Source organism: Platichthys flesus, chromosome 23 (genome assembly GCF_949316205.1).
Source record: "Platichthys flesus chromosome 23, fPlaFle2.1, whole genome shotgun sequence".
Classification (NCBI taxonomy): domain Eukaryota; kingdom Metazoa; phylum Chordata; class Actinopteri; order Pleuronectiformes; family Pleuronectidae; genus Platichthys; species Platichthys flesus.
In genome coordinates, this window is record NC_084967.1 from 10,402,550 (window position 1) to 10,416,224 (window position 13,675).

The 13,675-nt window shown below is 41.3% G+C and overlaps 1 protein-coding gene across 5 annotated transcripts in view; it reads left to right on the forward strand.

Moving 5' to 3' along the window:
• Nucleotides 1–13,675, forward strand: part of ptpn12 (protein tyrosine phosphatase non-receptor type 12) — a 39,027-nt gene that overhangs the window by 1,798 nt on the left and 23,554 nt on the right. For all 5 annotated transcript variants that reach the window (XR_009920088.1, XM_062382630.1, XM_062382629.1 and 2 more), the window contains exons 2-3: nt 12,822–12,930; nt 13,554–13,630. Coding sequence is in view for 4 of the 5 variants with exons in the window: in XM_062382630.1 (XP_062238614.1) it covers nt 12,822–12,930; nt 13,554–13,630 (186 nt within the window). In the remaining variant the exon portion in view is untranslated. The remainder of the gene's footprint in view (nt 1–12,821; nt 12,931–13,553; nt 13,631–13,675) is intronic.

Sequence of the window (13,675 nt, forward strand, 5' to 3'; positions counted from 1 at the left end):
ATTTTATTGTATTGTGCTGTGATTTGTCAGGGTATGAGGCTAATCAGAGTCAGAATAGTAGCATTTTTCTCCTTTTGCGTACAGTTACACACACACACAGCCTTCTCCTCACTTCCTACTTCACGTAAGCTGCTTGCTGGAGCTTGCAACATTCTTTCTCGGCCCATTTCATAACATTTTGTCCTGGCTTTAAAAGTGGAGCTTTATCAACTGGGTACACTTGGAATAAAAGCTGCAGAAGTTGACAGGCGGTTTGGTCCAAAATTAGGGACAAAATTTATCCTGAAATATGCAGAACTCCATGTATGGGTCTAGTTTGTAGTAGATGACCTGCCCCGTCCTGTCTTCAGGCGTGCGTTTCAGAAAACAGGGAGGTAGCGGATGTTGCACAAAAACCAGACTTACAGACTCATTGGTGGAGAAACCAAGAGGAGCTAGGACTAGTCTGCTGCTTGCTTATTTACAGGGACTTCGGTTCGTAATGCACGTGATCAGAAACAAAACAGTTGTGTCATTGAATAGCTATCTTGTGTTATCTCTACCCTTACAAATTCGGATTCAGTGCATATTCCTGTTGACTGCTGCTTCATCTCAACCGTAAAGATATGATAGGTAACAGTTCTTTATTAACCGGCCTAAAAATGACTTGACCCATGTTATATATATTTTCTTGACTTGTTTCCAACAAAATTTAGACTCCCAGATTTTATTCAAGGAAACAGGACATTTAATTCTTCCTTCCACTGTTTGTAATGGTGTCTCGTTATGGGTCGAGGTTATTCATTGCAATTTGCAGCATATCTTGAATTATTTTTTTATTGGCCATGGTGGTGAAGTCAACCAATCCCATGATTCCACGCAGCTTCATGAGATCATCAAACTAGGTCTTTTGTTATTGTTTTGATTGAGGGACCCCTAGCGGCCAAAGTTCCATGTTGTACATTTAAATCCTCAAGGCAGAGTTGGTAGGGAAAGTAGCCAATTGATTTATCACCGCTATACTTTTCAATCAAAACATCCAACCTATGACTACAACCACAGAACTTTGCCGTAGGGAGGAGCCACGAGCAGAATAACAAAACATCCCTCTGTTGGCCTTTGGGCACATCCCTCCAGTCAGTAACTTGACCATCAAACAGCTCATATAAATTAGATTTGTCGACCATCAAAGTGCTTTTAATATGAACTATTTTATAATCTGGTTTTGCACAGTAATCACATTATTTTTCTGCATGCAAACTTGCCTAGTATAATCTTTAAGGCAACAATGTGAATGGGGCTTCAGGCCATATTTTTTCACAGCTGTTATAATCGGCTTGTTTTGGCGTTTCATCTTAATTATTCAGCAGGGAGCTCATAGGCGAGGAAACTTGTTCTAATCAAGTTGAGTACAGGTGCGTTCCACTGTACCAAGAACGATTGAGTTGCATCAACCAACATTTGAGTAAGAGCCTTGAGTGGTTGTTGCTGGTCCGTCGTACCAATTTCCCGATTATTTGAGGCTTTCAATAGCTGGAATCCAACTCGCAATAACGCAAGTGCATGGGCTGTGCTCGTCTGCACACTGAGTCACCAGAACGCCCTGACATAACAGCCACTTTAACTGCCTATTGTTGTTTATATATAGAAAGTGTTTTGTAGGCATAATTGCAGTGCTCTGTCGGTGCAACTAGCCGGAGATTATATATTATAGTTTGTCCAGAGTTCTTTTTCAGCTGTTTGACAGAACAGGAACACTTGAGGACACTTTTCCACCTGGTGACCAAATGTGTCCAGAGCCGTATTCCGGTGTTCACTTGTAATTTTGTCATGTTTTGGCCGCCAGAAACATTTTTGTGACCTCCTTCAGCTTTTGGAATTCGCACAGGGTGGTTTTGGTTTAAAAAATATGGGAAACGTATGGCGAAACATCAATGTGGGATTTAAGAATGAGGTAGATTCCATGAGGGGCAAGGTGACGGAGAAACACACAGTTTGAATCCAGTCATTTCTGGTCATAATCTCGGTGCTACAATCATCAACAGGCTAGATTCAGAGCCGATATGATCTATCACAAACAAACAACATTACAAATCTTCCTGTATCTATTTTTTCTTATCTGCTGCTGTGTTTTTTCTGGTACATTTTTGATACGAGTATGTTTGATAGCTGACCTAAAATGCTCCGCGTGCTGTTGGCTCCAAATGTCAGTGAGACACAGTAATTATTTGAAAGATTTAAGCTTCAGGAAATCGGTAGTGTGCAACATGTCATCAGTAAAAGGCCCACTGGAGGATCCTTTGAAACCAATCATGATGATGATGATGATGATGATCATGGTGGCTTAATCCAAAGAGATAAAAAGTATCATGCCCTGTTTAAGCCTAGAGTCTGTCTCATGACGCAGGTTCTGCAAAATTGGGGCAACTGTGCAAGAGCTGCTTTCACAAACCCAACAATGGCAATCTTACTTATGTCACTCGGGTGGTCATCAACCCACGTCTTTCCAAACTGGCTATTAGGGCCCTTGTGTAAGAGAGAGGTTTTCTCTTTGTTATGAATATATTGTTTCAATCGCTACACTATGGAGCCATTCAGGGAAGATTTAAAGAAGATGAAATATTTGAGGAAACTATTGATCATGATCCAGTAATTAAAAGGAAAGTAAATATGAACACTAAACAGACATTTTTAAAAGTAAGTCACTCAATAGGTAAAAGAAACCAGTTGAAACATTTATAGATTTTAAGGATTTGTTTCTCTTTTTAAAGGCGACAGAGATTACCTGTAGAATTTGGGTGTCTGGTGGACTAGCCTCTTACATTTTGGAAAATATGACGCCCCTTCCACAGTGTAACTTTACGTATCATAGGTATCATCACTGTGGCACCAGATGCAAAATCCTTTTTCTCCTGCTCTGAGCTAATCCTCTCGATTAGTCTTAATGATGTGAAACTGTCTTGATCGTCTTCCTCGTCCAATGTTACTGCCTCTCAAATCTGGCTTTAGCTTCACCGTCCTCTGGGCAGAGCTCTCAATGCTCCTGCTGTCTCGTAGATGTGTATTTTGGCACTTTAGTTGCAATGTGTCACTTCCTGTGGGCAAAGAAAGTGTCTATATTTGACACAGACTTTATCTAGATGGTGAAAATGGGGAGCGTATGGTTTCTCTGGCTTAAGAATCTAGAAGCATCGTCTTTTAGATCCTCCCCAGCCTTTTTCGTGGCCATATGTTTGATTTGTAGTTTCTAATTCACTGTGTATGCCCCTGAGCTGTAGGGGTGTACATAGAAGGCCGGGGCTGACCAGAGGAAGTTAAAGTTCATGCTGCTGATGTAGGGAGGCAACAATTAGTGACTGTGCTAAAACATTTCAGATTTTTGGACTGTTAATTGTTTTAAAGTCTGTTAAAAAACTTACTGGACGTGACACACGCAACAGAGAACGAAACGAAATGCATGCGTTGTGTTTATAAATCATCGACAAAGTTTTGATTTCACCGCTAAACAAACAGCATTCTGTGTGATGGTCATTCTTTCAGGACAGAGTGTATATGATTTTGTGTGTGTGTGTGTGTCGTGGTAGGAGTTCAGAGTTTAGCAGCAGTGATCGAGCTTGTGACCTCTGTGTTATGGGAAAGCTTCTGTAATCGGCCACCACAGTCTAAAAGAAACATGCTATTACAGGAAACGTATCCAAAATGCCTCACAGTGTCGTACACATGCATTTCTCTGTCAGGGTTGTCCCCGGTGGACAGCCAAGTTCTGGCAGTGTGATAGCAGCGTTACAGAAGGCAGGAAATTTGACTAATAATCCAATCTGTTGTTAAACAAGAGGCTGAGAACAAATTTAAAAACCGTGTGATTTGGTTTCCTTTCATTTGTCGGGAGCCTTCGTTTGGCACATTACCAGATGTTTGCATATGAACAGATGCCTGGAAATCACAGGCAACATACGAGGTGGGAGGAGGAGGCGCTTTAAAGTGTCTTTACAGAGGTGTGAAAAATAATTTCACAGGCTCAGCAAACATAGTTACGAGGTGGTTCAAGTTGGAAATGAGAAGCTGCTGAAGGTGTTAAGACAGGAAATAAACCACGGAGGAGCTGACACAAAATTAAACGCAGGTCAGTGTGATGTGCTACCTGTGTTGCAGCACCAACATTTGATTTTCTATCATAAACACACATGTACCTCAACTCTTTGCTGTAGTCTAGACAGGGTTTAAACATAGGGCTGTGTGTGTGTGTGTGTGTGTGTGTGTGTGTGTGTGTGTGTGTGTGTGTGTGTGTTCCTGCCCCACCTTTGCAGACAGAAGCTGACTCTCGACATCAAAGAACTCCAAAAAGTGCAAACACACACTTCTCTAAACTTGTGTCCTGTCGGGCAAACATAAAATGCAAAGTTGTGGGCGCAACACTCTGGAATACGACAGTGCCAAACGTGCTAGTGTGTGTGGGCAAATGTGTGATTTTGTAGTAGCCGGGGGGGCTTCCCCTTCTCTCTGAGTTGTGTGTGTCTGTGTTCATGCATATGTTAATTGCCCGATCTCCAAGCCCATGATCTGAAAACCTTTTTACTGTCATATTACTCATGGATACACACACACACAGCACCACAGTGGGTTTTCAAAAGTAAGGTGGACCTGTGTGTTTGCGGAGCTTAAATCAGAAATAACTGGGAGCGACAGAGGCTGCGTTCAGTTCAGACAGACGTCTCCTCTGTGTCAACAACGTAAGGGACTGTGTTGGTAGTGGTGTGGTGTTTCATACAGTGGTGAGGCAGTGAAATACGATCAGGGATGTCCAGTTAGAGGCTCGAACTTGCACGCTTGAATATACACACATGTGAGACTGGCCGCAGCAGTGCCTCGCTGGATGGCGTCATGTCGCTTTATCGCAAAAGTTGTCTCATTTTTAGTGGCATTCCTTGGTTCAAAAACTAAACCACAGATTCCTTCCCTTGTATGTAATGAGTCTGAAAGTGAAGCATAATATGCAACCTGTTTTTTTGCACCAGTCCTGGTATGTACGGTATGCTGCGTTCTCATTTTCAAACTCATCAGTCACTCTTTGTGTTGAAAATGAGCTGCAGGCGGCAGACCCGGGGCTCGTTTTATGGCAGACTGTGAAGACTAGACCTTTAGGTTTCTATAAATCTATCTACACACTGATGTACGTGTGACTATAATTGATTTACTTGCTTGAGAAACAGCAGTGGCGAATTAGTGCTTCAGTTTGTTCTGTGTTGTGGTCTCATCGGGTGGAACCACTGACCAGAATATTACCATTTGATCGGTCACACATTGAAGTCCAGTGCTGTTGTTTATGGTGTGTTTGTTTATGTAGGCCCTTTTGCTTTTAAGCCAAGCGGCACAAATTTCAGTTTGGTTGAGTTGGCAAAGTATTGAACCATTAGTTCAGCAACTAAGAGTTTTTGTACATGGGCTGTTGTCTTCTCTGCCTGCTCCCATCATGGTTATAAAAAAACAAGAGAAGCCTGGTGTGTATGTTTGTGTGGCTCTGCAATTTTATTAGGTTGTTTCCGTGCGTGGGTGCAGGGGCAGGTACACCACAGGGGTCGGCTGCTGTAGTTGTGAGTGTGTGTGTGTGTGTGTGTGGCAACATCATGCTCGGGTTGGGTTCAGACACAAACAACTGGATGGCTGTTGAGTTCGGGCCGTGTTCAGTTCGTTATGTTCACAAGAATTTGTATGAACACACAGAAACATACACTTAGCTATATAACAGCATATAGAGGTTGAGCAAGACCTCAATCTGAAGATTTATAAAATCACATGGGCACATTAATGTTACAGAATCCGGCTTCTGAGGACAAGCTCACCAGTTGACCCTCGACATGGCCTGCGAATATCTACGGGGAAGTGATTAATACGCACACAAACACCAAGCACACAATAAACACACAATGAGTGCCTGCCCCAGATGACTGGGATTATATGCGGTTTGTCGACATCTGCTTCCTGCTGCAGGCCGACATCCAGGAGCGGAAATTACCACCAGGCAAATACCAGCAATGTTAAGTGTTTTGTGAGCATGACGTTACAGTAGACACCGTCCACTGTGTTTAGGGGCTCAAGAAATGTAGGATCTTGGTGGTATTAGTACAAATATCCGTGTTGATAAGCACATGGGTTGGATTTAGATGCTGATTGTGATTTCACACCTATTTTCAATAAATCATTGTGATGAGAGAGGGGAGGTCAGGCTGGGAAAATTATGTCATCCTTATCCTCACAGGAAGTCACATGGCGGTCAGCTGCAGAATAGCCCGACTGAAACTGATGGGGGGTCAGGGTGTCTTGTGAGACACTTCTTATTACCCCTGGGTTAAAGTTGCGTTATTTTTGCATTTCCTTTGTTTTTTGAATCCACGCAAACCTTCAGTCAAAACTCCACTTCTATTTCCTTTTCTTTCTCTGCTCAGTCCTAACTGGGAGAAATTTGCTGGTTTGTTCCATCTTGCAATTTTTTTAGCATTGTGGGTACAGGAAAACTTTTCAAGAATTTTGGTGTGCTAATAGAAAATCAAACAAAAACAGATTAATAGCCACACCTCATCAGATACACAGACTGTACCTCCATCTCTCTCCCCTTTACATCCTTCCGCTTGTCTGTTTCGTTTCCTAACGTTATAAAGTCACAAACGCGCAGACCTTTCACTCAAAGGAAGCAGTTTGAGCAGATACAATCACATCATACAGACTCAGGTTGGAGATATGGTTAAGTTAGCGTCATGTTTTTTTTTTTACATAACCTTCTGCTTTGTCATCATGAACTGGATAAGATCAGATGTGAAGTGATCTGTCAGATGGTTCAGATTTGAAAAGAGTGACAGACGGAGTGAAAGGAAGCCTGATTGTTTGTGCCTGCAAATGATGAATTGTTACACTCCCCTGTGTGTGGGTGTGTATGTGCGTGTTAGTCAATCAGTCACATCCACTCATACTATCAGTGTTCCACTGACCGATATTAGTCAGTAGCCATTAGGTGGAAATGGCTGCACAAAACATGTGTGCATGTTTGCGTGTGTGTATACAGCTTGGCTACTAATGCCTGATTGTTGTACATAATCTTTTGTAGGATCTTTAGCCAATGAGCCAATGTGCGTGTCACACACACGCACGCTCACAGTTAGGACCTCTGACTCACATTAGCGGTCAGGGTGTGGTTTGTTGTTATTTCCTTAGTGATTGAGCTTGATTACAAAGTTCAACTGAACTGCTTGATTTACAGTAGACACCTGATATTGTGACCGATTGTCGGAAAAATGCTCTGTTGATCAAAGGGGTTCAACATTTCTTTACCATCTTATTCTCATATTGTAGCGAGGTGGATGAGAAGAGCTAAGCTTGGCACAAAGAGTGGAAACAAGAAAACAATTAGCTCGGTTCTGACTGAAAGCAGAAAAATCCCCCTTAAATTCAAGACACAATGAAGAAATTGTTCAGACTCTAATCGACCTCAACTATAATTTGTTTAATATAAACAAAACTTGATTATAAAAAACGACAAGCGATCATTTTCCTGAATTTTCCAGATACATGCTGGAATATTTCTTGGACCGGAGAAGTAACTTCCTTCAATCTCCGCTGCTTTCCAGTCTTCATGATAAACTAAGCTAACCAGCTTTTAATCTAAACTGTTCAAGCTATTCCTCTAATGTAGCTGTTCTTCATATCATAACCCTCTCCTTTCAAAACTCCACATTTCTTCAGACACCTTCTTTTTTATATATAATGCATTTAAAGCATTTTATGACTTTGCACTTCACAGCTTTTCCGCTGATTTGGCATATTAACGCCACACTGAGACGAGGAAGGCAGAGAGAACGTCAGTCAAGCTTATTGAACTGTCAGAGGCAGAGAAGAGGAGCGACAGGCTCATGGAGTCATTCAGACCCTTTTAGTCTCTGTGCTGTAGCGGTGCATCTTTTCCCCCCACATGCTCGCAGCACAGGAGATGGATTTTTTTCTGAGAGCATTGTAAGGGGTGACCTAATTTAGCTTGTGAGTGTGTGTGTGTGTGTTTGTGTGTCTGCATGGAAGGTGACCGTCAGCCCCTCACTTCCTGGCCACACAGATGCCGAAATCCTTTTTTTCCTTCACTGTTTCTTCAGGAAAAGTGTATTTTCTGCCAATCAGTGCTCACTGCTTGGTTCATAAAGAGACTGTGTCACTGTCTGTATGTGTGTGTGAATTATTCAGTGTGCCAGGGAAGTATAGTGATGCAGACTTATTCAGCAAGGAGATGGAAAGTAGGTTAGCTCCACTAACAATTACCTCTTTTTTCTCTTTACCTCTGTTGAGCTCTTTCTTCCCCTGTTGGTAGTTTTTAATCTTCCCTTTTCTCTTTCTAATCTTCCTTTTATTCTCTCTCCGTCTGTCTCAGCACAGTAACTGCTCTGGCACCCTCGAGCCATTTTAGGCCGAGTCAAGTCATTGTGAAGAAATGTGTCTGTGAGCGCACATGACTCAGTCGTGCCCTGGAGGGGGTCTGTGAAGTCGGCACTGGGCTTTTGGGGGCAACGCCCTGTGTGTGTGTGTGTGTGTGTGTGTGTGTGTGTTTGTGTGTGTGTGTGTGTGTGTGTGTGTGTTTGTGTGTGTGTAGTGGCAGTGTAAATCGTGTGTTCACAGGACACTGGCCAACTCAGTCATGCCATTTAACTCTTATGACTGATAGGAAGTATGAAAGTAATGGAATCTACAGGGAGCAGAAGCAGACTGTGAAGAGAACAAGACCAACACGGGAAAGATTTCCTATTATTTCAAACTTTTTCACTTCTTATTCTAAGACAGACAGAACTAAAAGCACTGAAGTGAAGTATTTTATATCAGAAGTATTCAGTAGTATTCAGTGTACTGGAGTGCCCATAAAATTACTGCAGCTCAGTTCGTCCGAAAAGATGAAAGTAGTTGAGCTTTCGACAAATGGGCTAAAAAAACGGTTCTCATACCAGATGTCAACGGGTTTAGATTTGATGATCTGCTTATTTAACTGCCATGACCACAACAGTGCAGCGTCTGCAATCTTATCTTTTAATGTGTCAAACCCATTGAAAACGTTTTGAGTTTCTATATTACTACTAGAGTATTGGTTACTTCCTTTTCCTGTGAGAGCGTTTCCTTTGATGTTTGGTACACGTGCAACTCAAAATATGAACAAGTGCATCTGATAAAATTGTTCGAGTTTTTCTCAAACCTGAGGAAACCTAATAAAGTTTCCACTTTATTTATACCATAATGTAACCAGGTCTCTTGGGTGTAACTGTGCATACCATAAAATATAATTACGGTTAGCGGTTCCATCAGCAACAGCTTCTTTCATTTTTCTCACATGCCAACGTGTGCAAAAACAGCACTTTATTAATAACTGCTTCATGGCCAGATTACAGAAACTCTTAAGGGACACACAGCTTCAAACATTGAACTAGGCAATAAACACAGGGTCGCCTATTAGAATTGTAGAAAATACCTGGTATATAATTAGTTTTTAAAGCTACAATGAAAAAAATGCAGATTTACAGCTTCTAAGATGTGAAGATTAGCTCTTTTAACAGTAAATTAAACACGGTATATTTGTGTTTGGGCCTGTTGACCAGACAAAACACCTCAGGCTCTGGAAAACTGTGATTACCACTTAATGATTATGCAATTAAATGAGAAGATAAACAGCAGACTAATCAATGCTGGAAAGAATAGCTCATTGCAGACATGTTTAGTGAGAATTTGAATGACTTGTTTAAGTCATATTTTGATCACAAATGTAAAACATTCACGTGCCCCAGCTTCTCAATTGTGAGGATTTTCTGTATTTCCCTGCGTTATATGGTTTTATTGACTCGTATCTTTTAACTGTTAATCAAAACAAGCAATATAATTACCATGGGTATTTTTCTGTAGCTAAAACAAACTAAATATTCTTGATTGAATTAATATCATTTATTTATTTTGTTTTGAGAATTTCAGCAGCTCTGAATAAGCCACACTAAGGAGGGTTTTAACTTGTTAATCCCCTGTGACCAAGTTCAAACCAATTGTATTTGTAAAGCGCCAAATCATAAATATACATTCTCTCAAGGCACTTTACAAAGAAGGCCAAGACTCATATTTATAATATAATGAGGAAGTCATACCTTTTTTATTTGTTGTTTTTTCCCCATCACATCAATTTAAAAGAAACCGATGCAACCAATAATCGTTGTGTACTACAAAAAAATTAAATAAAAGACGCTTGAGTTGAGATGATAGAGGTAAGGATATCTACTCCTCTCTGCCCTCCATCTCTGCACCCACCCCTCTCCTCCTCCTTTCAGAACAGAAGCTAGTGCGAAGCGACATAGCGTGTGAATGAGCGACACAAACAAGGAATAAGGGAACCCATTAGTTTAGTTACCAAGAGCCTCTTAAAAGCCTTGGCTCTTCTCTCTTCCTCCCTTTCTCTTTCCATCCCTTTCTCCCTTTCTCCTCTTTCATCTAAAATACTCACACTCTCTACTTCTTTCCTTTCCCTCTTTTCGCTGGTTTGTAGGCGAGGTCTCCTCCAGGCTGTCCTGTTATTCATATGCAACACATGCTTGTGTGTCTATCTGTTTGTGTGTTTTATGTAACTGAGGAAGTCAGAGTAATTAGAAACAGGGTCTGTCTGCGGGACAGTGGAAAGAAGAGAGAAAAAGGGTGAGAGAGACAGGAGCTGGTTCTCCATCCAACACACTGTTTTTATTGAGGATGCATCACATCATAAAAGAACATTCATGCGGTTTCGCTTTTATATTTGTATGCATATTGTAGTGCAAGGGAGTAAATTGGCTCTGATCTGGGGCCTTTTCCACTATTTGTTGGTGTTTGTGTTGTGTTAAGTGAACTGGGTATTAGACTCAAGACTAAACTGAACTTTAGTCGCCAAAATCACTGCTAAATTATAATGATGACTTAGCTGTGCCATCATGTCCAGTAAAAAAAAATCCTGATAGTTTGCCTAAGTCCTGCAACTTGTTTGGCGGTGATTCTGGTCTACTACCACTACCTATCTATAAAATATCAGCTGCTGTTTTCTTAGTGTCGTTTGTGACGAGTATAATGTGCTTGTGTAGTGTAAAAAAATAAAATAACGTTGGGTCAAACCAAACCATAGAGGAGGTCCTTCAAAATGTCAGAATTTAATGGGAGAATCAACCGTTTTTTCCCAGTGTGCCACAAAGAGAAAATAACTTATCTTCATTACAGTGTTAGAGGCCATGTTTTTCTCCGCATAATGTGTTTTGTGGGTTTGGGGGTAGGGGTGCAAACCATCACAAATCATTGCTGACTGCTTTTCCTGCTTATTATGCGTCTTTAGCGTGTGTGTTTGTGTGCGTGTATCTTCCTGGGCTCTGACCCAGCACAGAAGCAGACCTCGTTGGAAATGTGATTCACATGAGGCCAGAGGAGCTCTAATGCTATTACCACACACACACACGCACAGCTGTTGCCGCCCACGGTCTCAGAGTGCGTACCTCTCTTTCTCTCAAACTCCTTCCTCTCTCTCTGTCTCTCTTCTTCCTCTCCCTCAGTTTACTGGTAGTCTGTTGCTGTGGTTTAAAAAGGCGAGTGATGCATGATGAATGGTGAAAACCTCATTGTGTCTACAGGGTGTCTCTTTGCTGATAGTTTGAAATGTTGATGGGCGTGTGTGTCTGATTTTCAGTTCAGGAGAAGTAAATGAACGGGAGTCGAAAGTTGAGTTGGAAGAAATATTGTGTGTGAATTAAACTGTTTGCAGAGCATCATATTTCTAAGGTGTGAAGGTCAGAATGTACGTTTAGAGAAAGGCCTATCGTCAGAGTGACGGCGAGTAGAGAGGGAGACGAGAGGTGCGACCATTTTTCACATGAGGCTCCAGCAGCATGAACGCCCGCGCTGACTTTCTCACACTAAGAGACAGAGAGAGAGAGAACTAGTCTTAGAAAGAGAGAGACCAGAGTAATTATCTGAGAGAATACAAAAAGGCTCAATGAAAGTTTTATCATGTGAATTGGACCAGGTTTTACTTTTTGGTATTTGTAAACAAACAAATCATATAAAATTACACTTTTGGAAATTTGAAACAGTTTGTCTATTGATGAAATAACTTTTTTTAGGAGATATTCCTGTGCCTGCTCCCTGATCCACACAAAAAACTCTTCCCTGACCCATATTGCATGCCATAACCAAGTTTCAGGGAAATTTTTGTGTAATCTTGTTTACAAACCAACCATCAAGAGTGAAATCATAACCTCCTGGGACGAGGAAAAAACCCAACAGCTTGAGGCTTCCATCGCATGAGGCTGTTCATCTGCATCACTGCTATAACCATAGTGTTGAGTGGATACTTTGGTACGAACCACAAATAAATTATATTCTTATATGAGTAGCCCTAAACAAATTATTTTCTTTTTCAAAATGTCTGAGGACATTTAGCTGAGCTTCGTCCTGCTGCCTGACAGTGGATGGTGTAATTTGTTCTCCCCCCATTAACCAAATGTGTCTTCATGAGTGTCAGCCACAATTTAATTTGGTCACATTAAACTTCATCCACTGTCACAAACAGAGGAGTAGGAGTGTGTACGTTAGTGGGGAGCTGTGGTAAACTAGCGCCAGATCGAATGGACGGCTTTAGTGATGCACAGATGCGACTTGTATCACAGCTTTACGTTGCTTTTGTTGCTGTAGTGTATCTCTGTTGTGTATGCAGTCAAAGAAAACCACACCCTTCATGTTGCTTTCCCTCCATTTACACCTACAAACACCTCTTTGGTTAAGAATTAAGGAAATGATCATCCGCTAAACATTCTTCCTCTTTCTTCCAGCGGTTACGGCGGTTATCCACCAAATACCGGACGGAGAAGATCTACCCCACCAATGTAGGAGAGAGGGAAGAGAATGTAAAGAAGAACAGATACAAGGATATTCTGCCATGTGAGTACTGGCACACCCACAAATACACACAGTGGATATATATTGACGCGGCAAACACATATATTTAACAGCTCACGTGTATGTTGTTTAATTAAAACCTAATTTTAATGGGGCCGCTGCTGATGACGTTAGCTACACTAGAGCTTCTTCTGGAAAAATTAAATACTGTACGTCAGCAATGTCATGTGTGTAAATACTGATCTGACGGCGGGAAAGACAGCGAGAGGCACTTAATGACCCCAGGGGAAGCCTCCCGGCCCACCATCTGTCCTACTTTTTTTTTTATACCTTTATCCTCTTTTTCTCCTCTGTCCATCCATCCAGTCATTCATTAAGGCTTTTAGCAAATGAGCTGCTGATAAGTTAATGGAGGAACTGGTTCACCCGTAACAGATGTGCAGACACACACAAACACACACACACACGTTCAGTACATAGGAATGAGTGTGTCCATTAACCTCTTTACATGATTCCAGCTTTTCCTTTTTACCCGTGTCCTTGTTTGCCCCTCTTCACCGTTTCTCTTTGTCTTCTTCTATATGCCTTTACCCATCTGTCTCTGTATTTATTTATAATTAAACAATAATGGTAACTAATTCTCTCTATTTGTCTTTCTCTCTCAGTTGATCACACTAGAGTGAAGGTGATGCTTAAAACATCCAATCAGGACACAGATTACATCAATGCTAACTTCATCAAGGTAAAAATTAAGCTTTTTGTCTGAGTGGTTTAAGATTATGTGGTT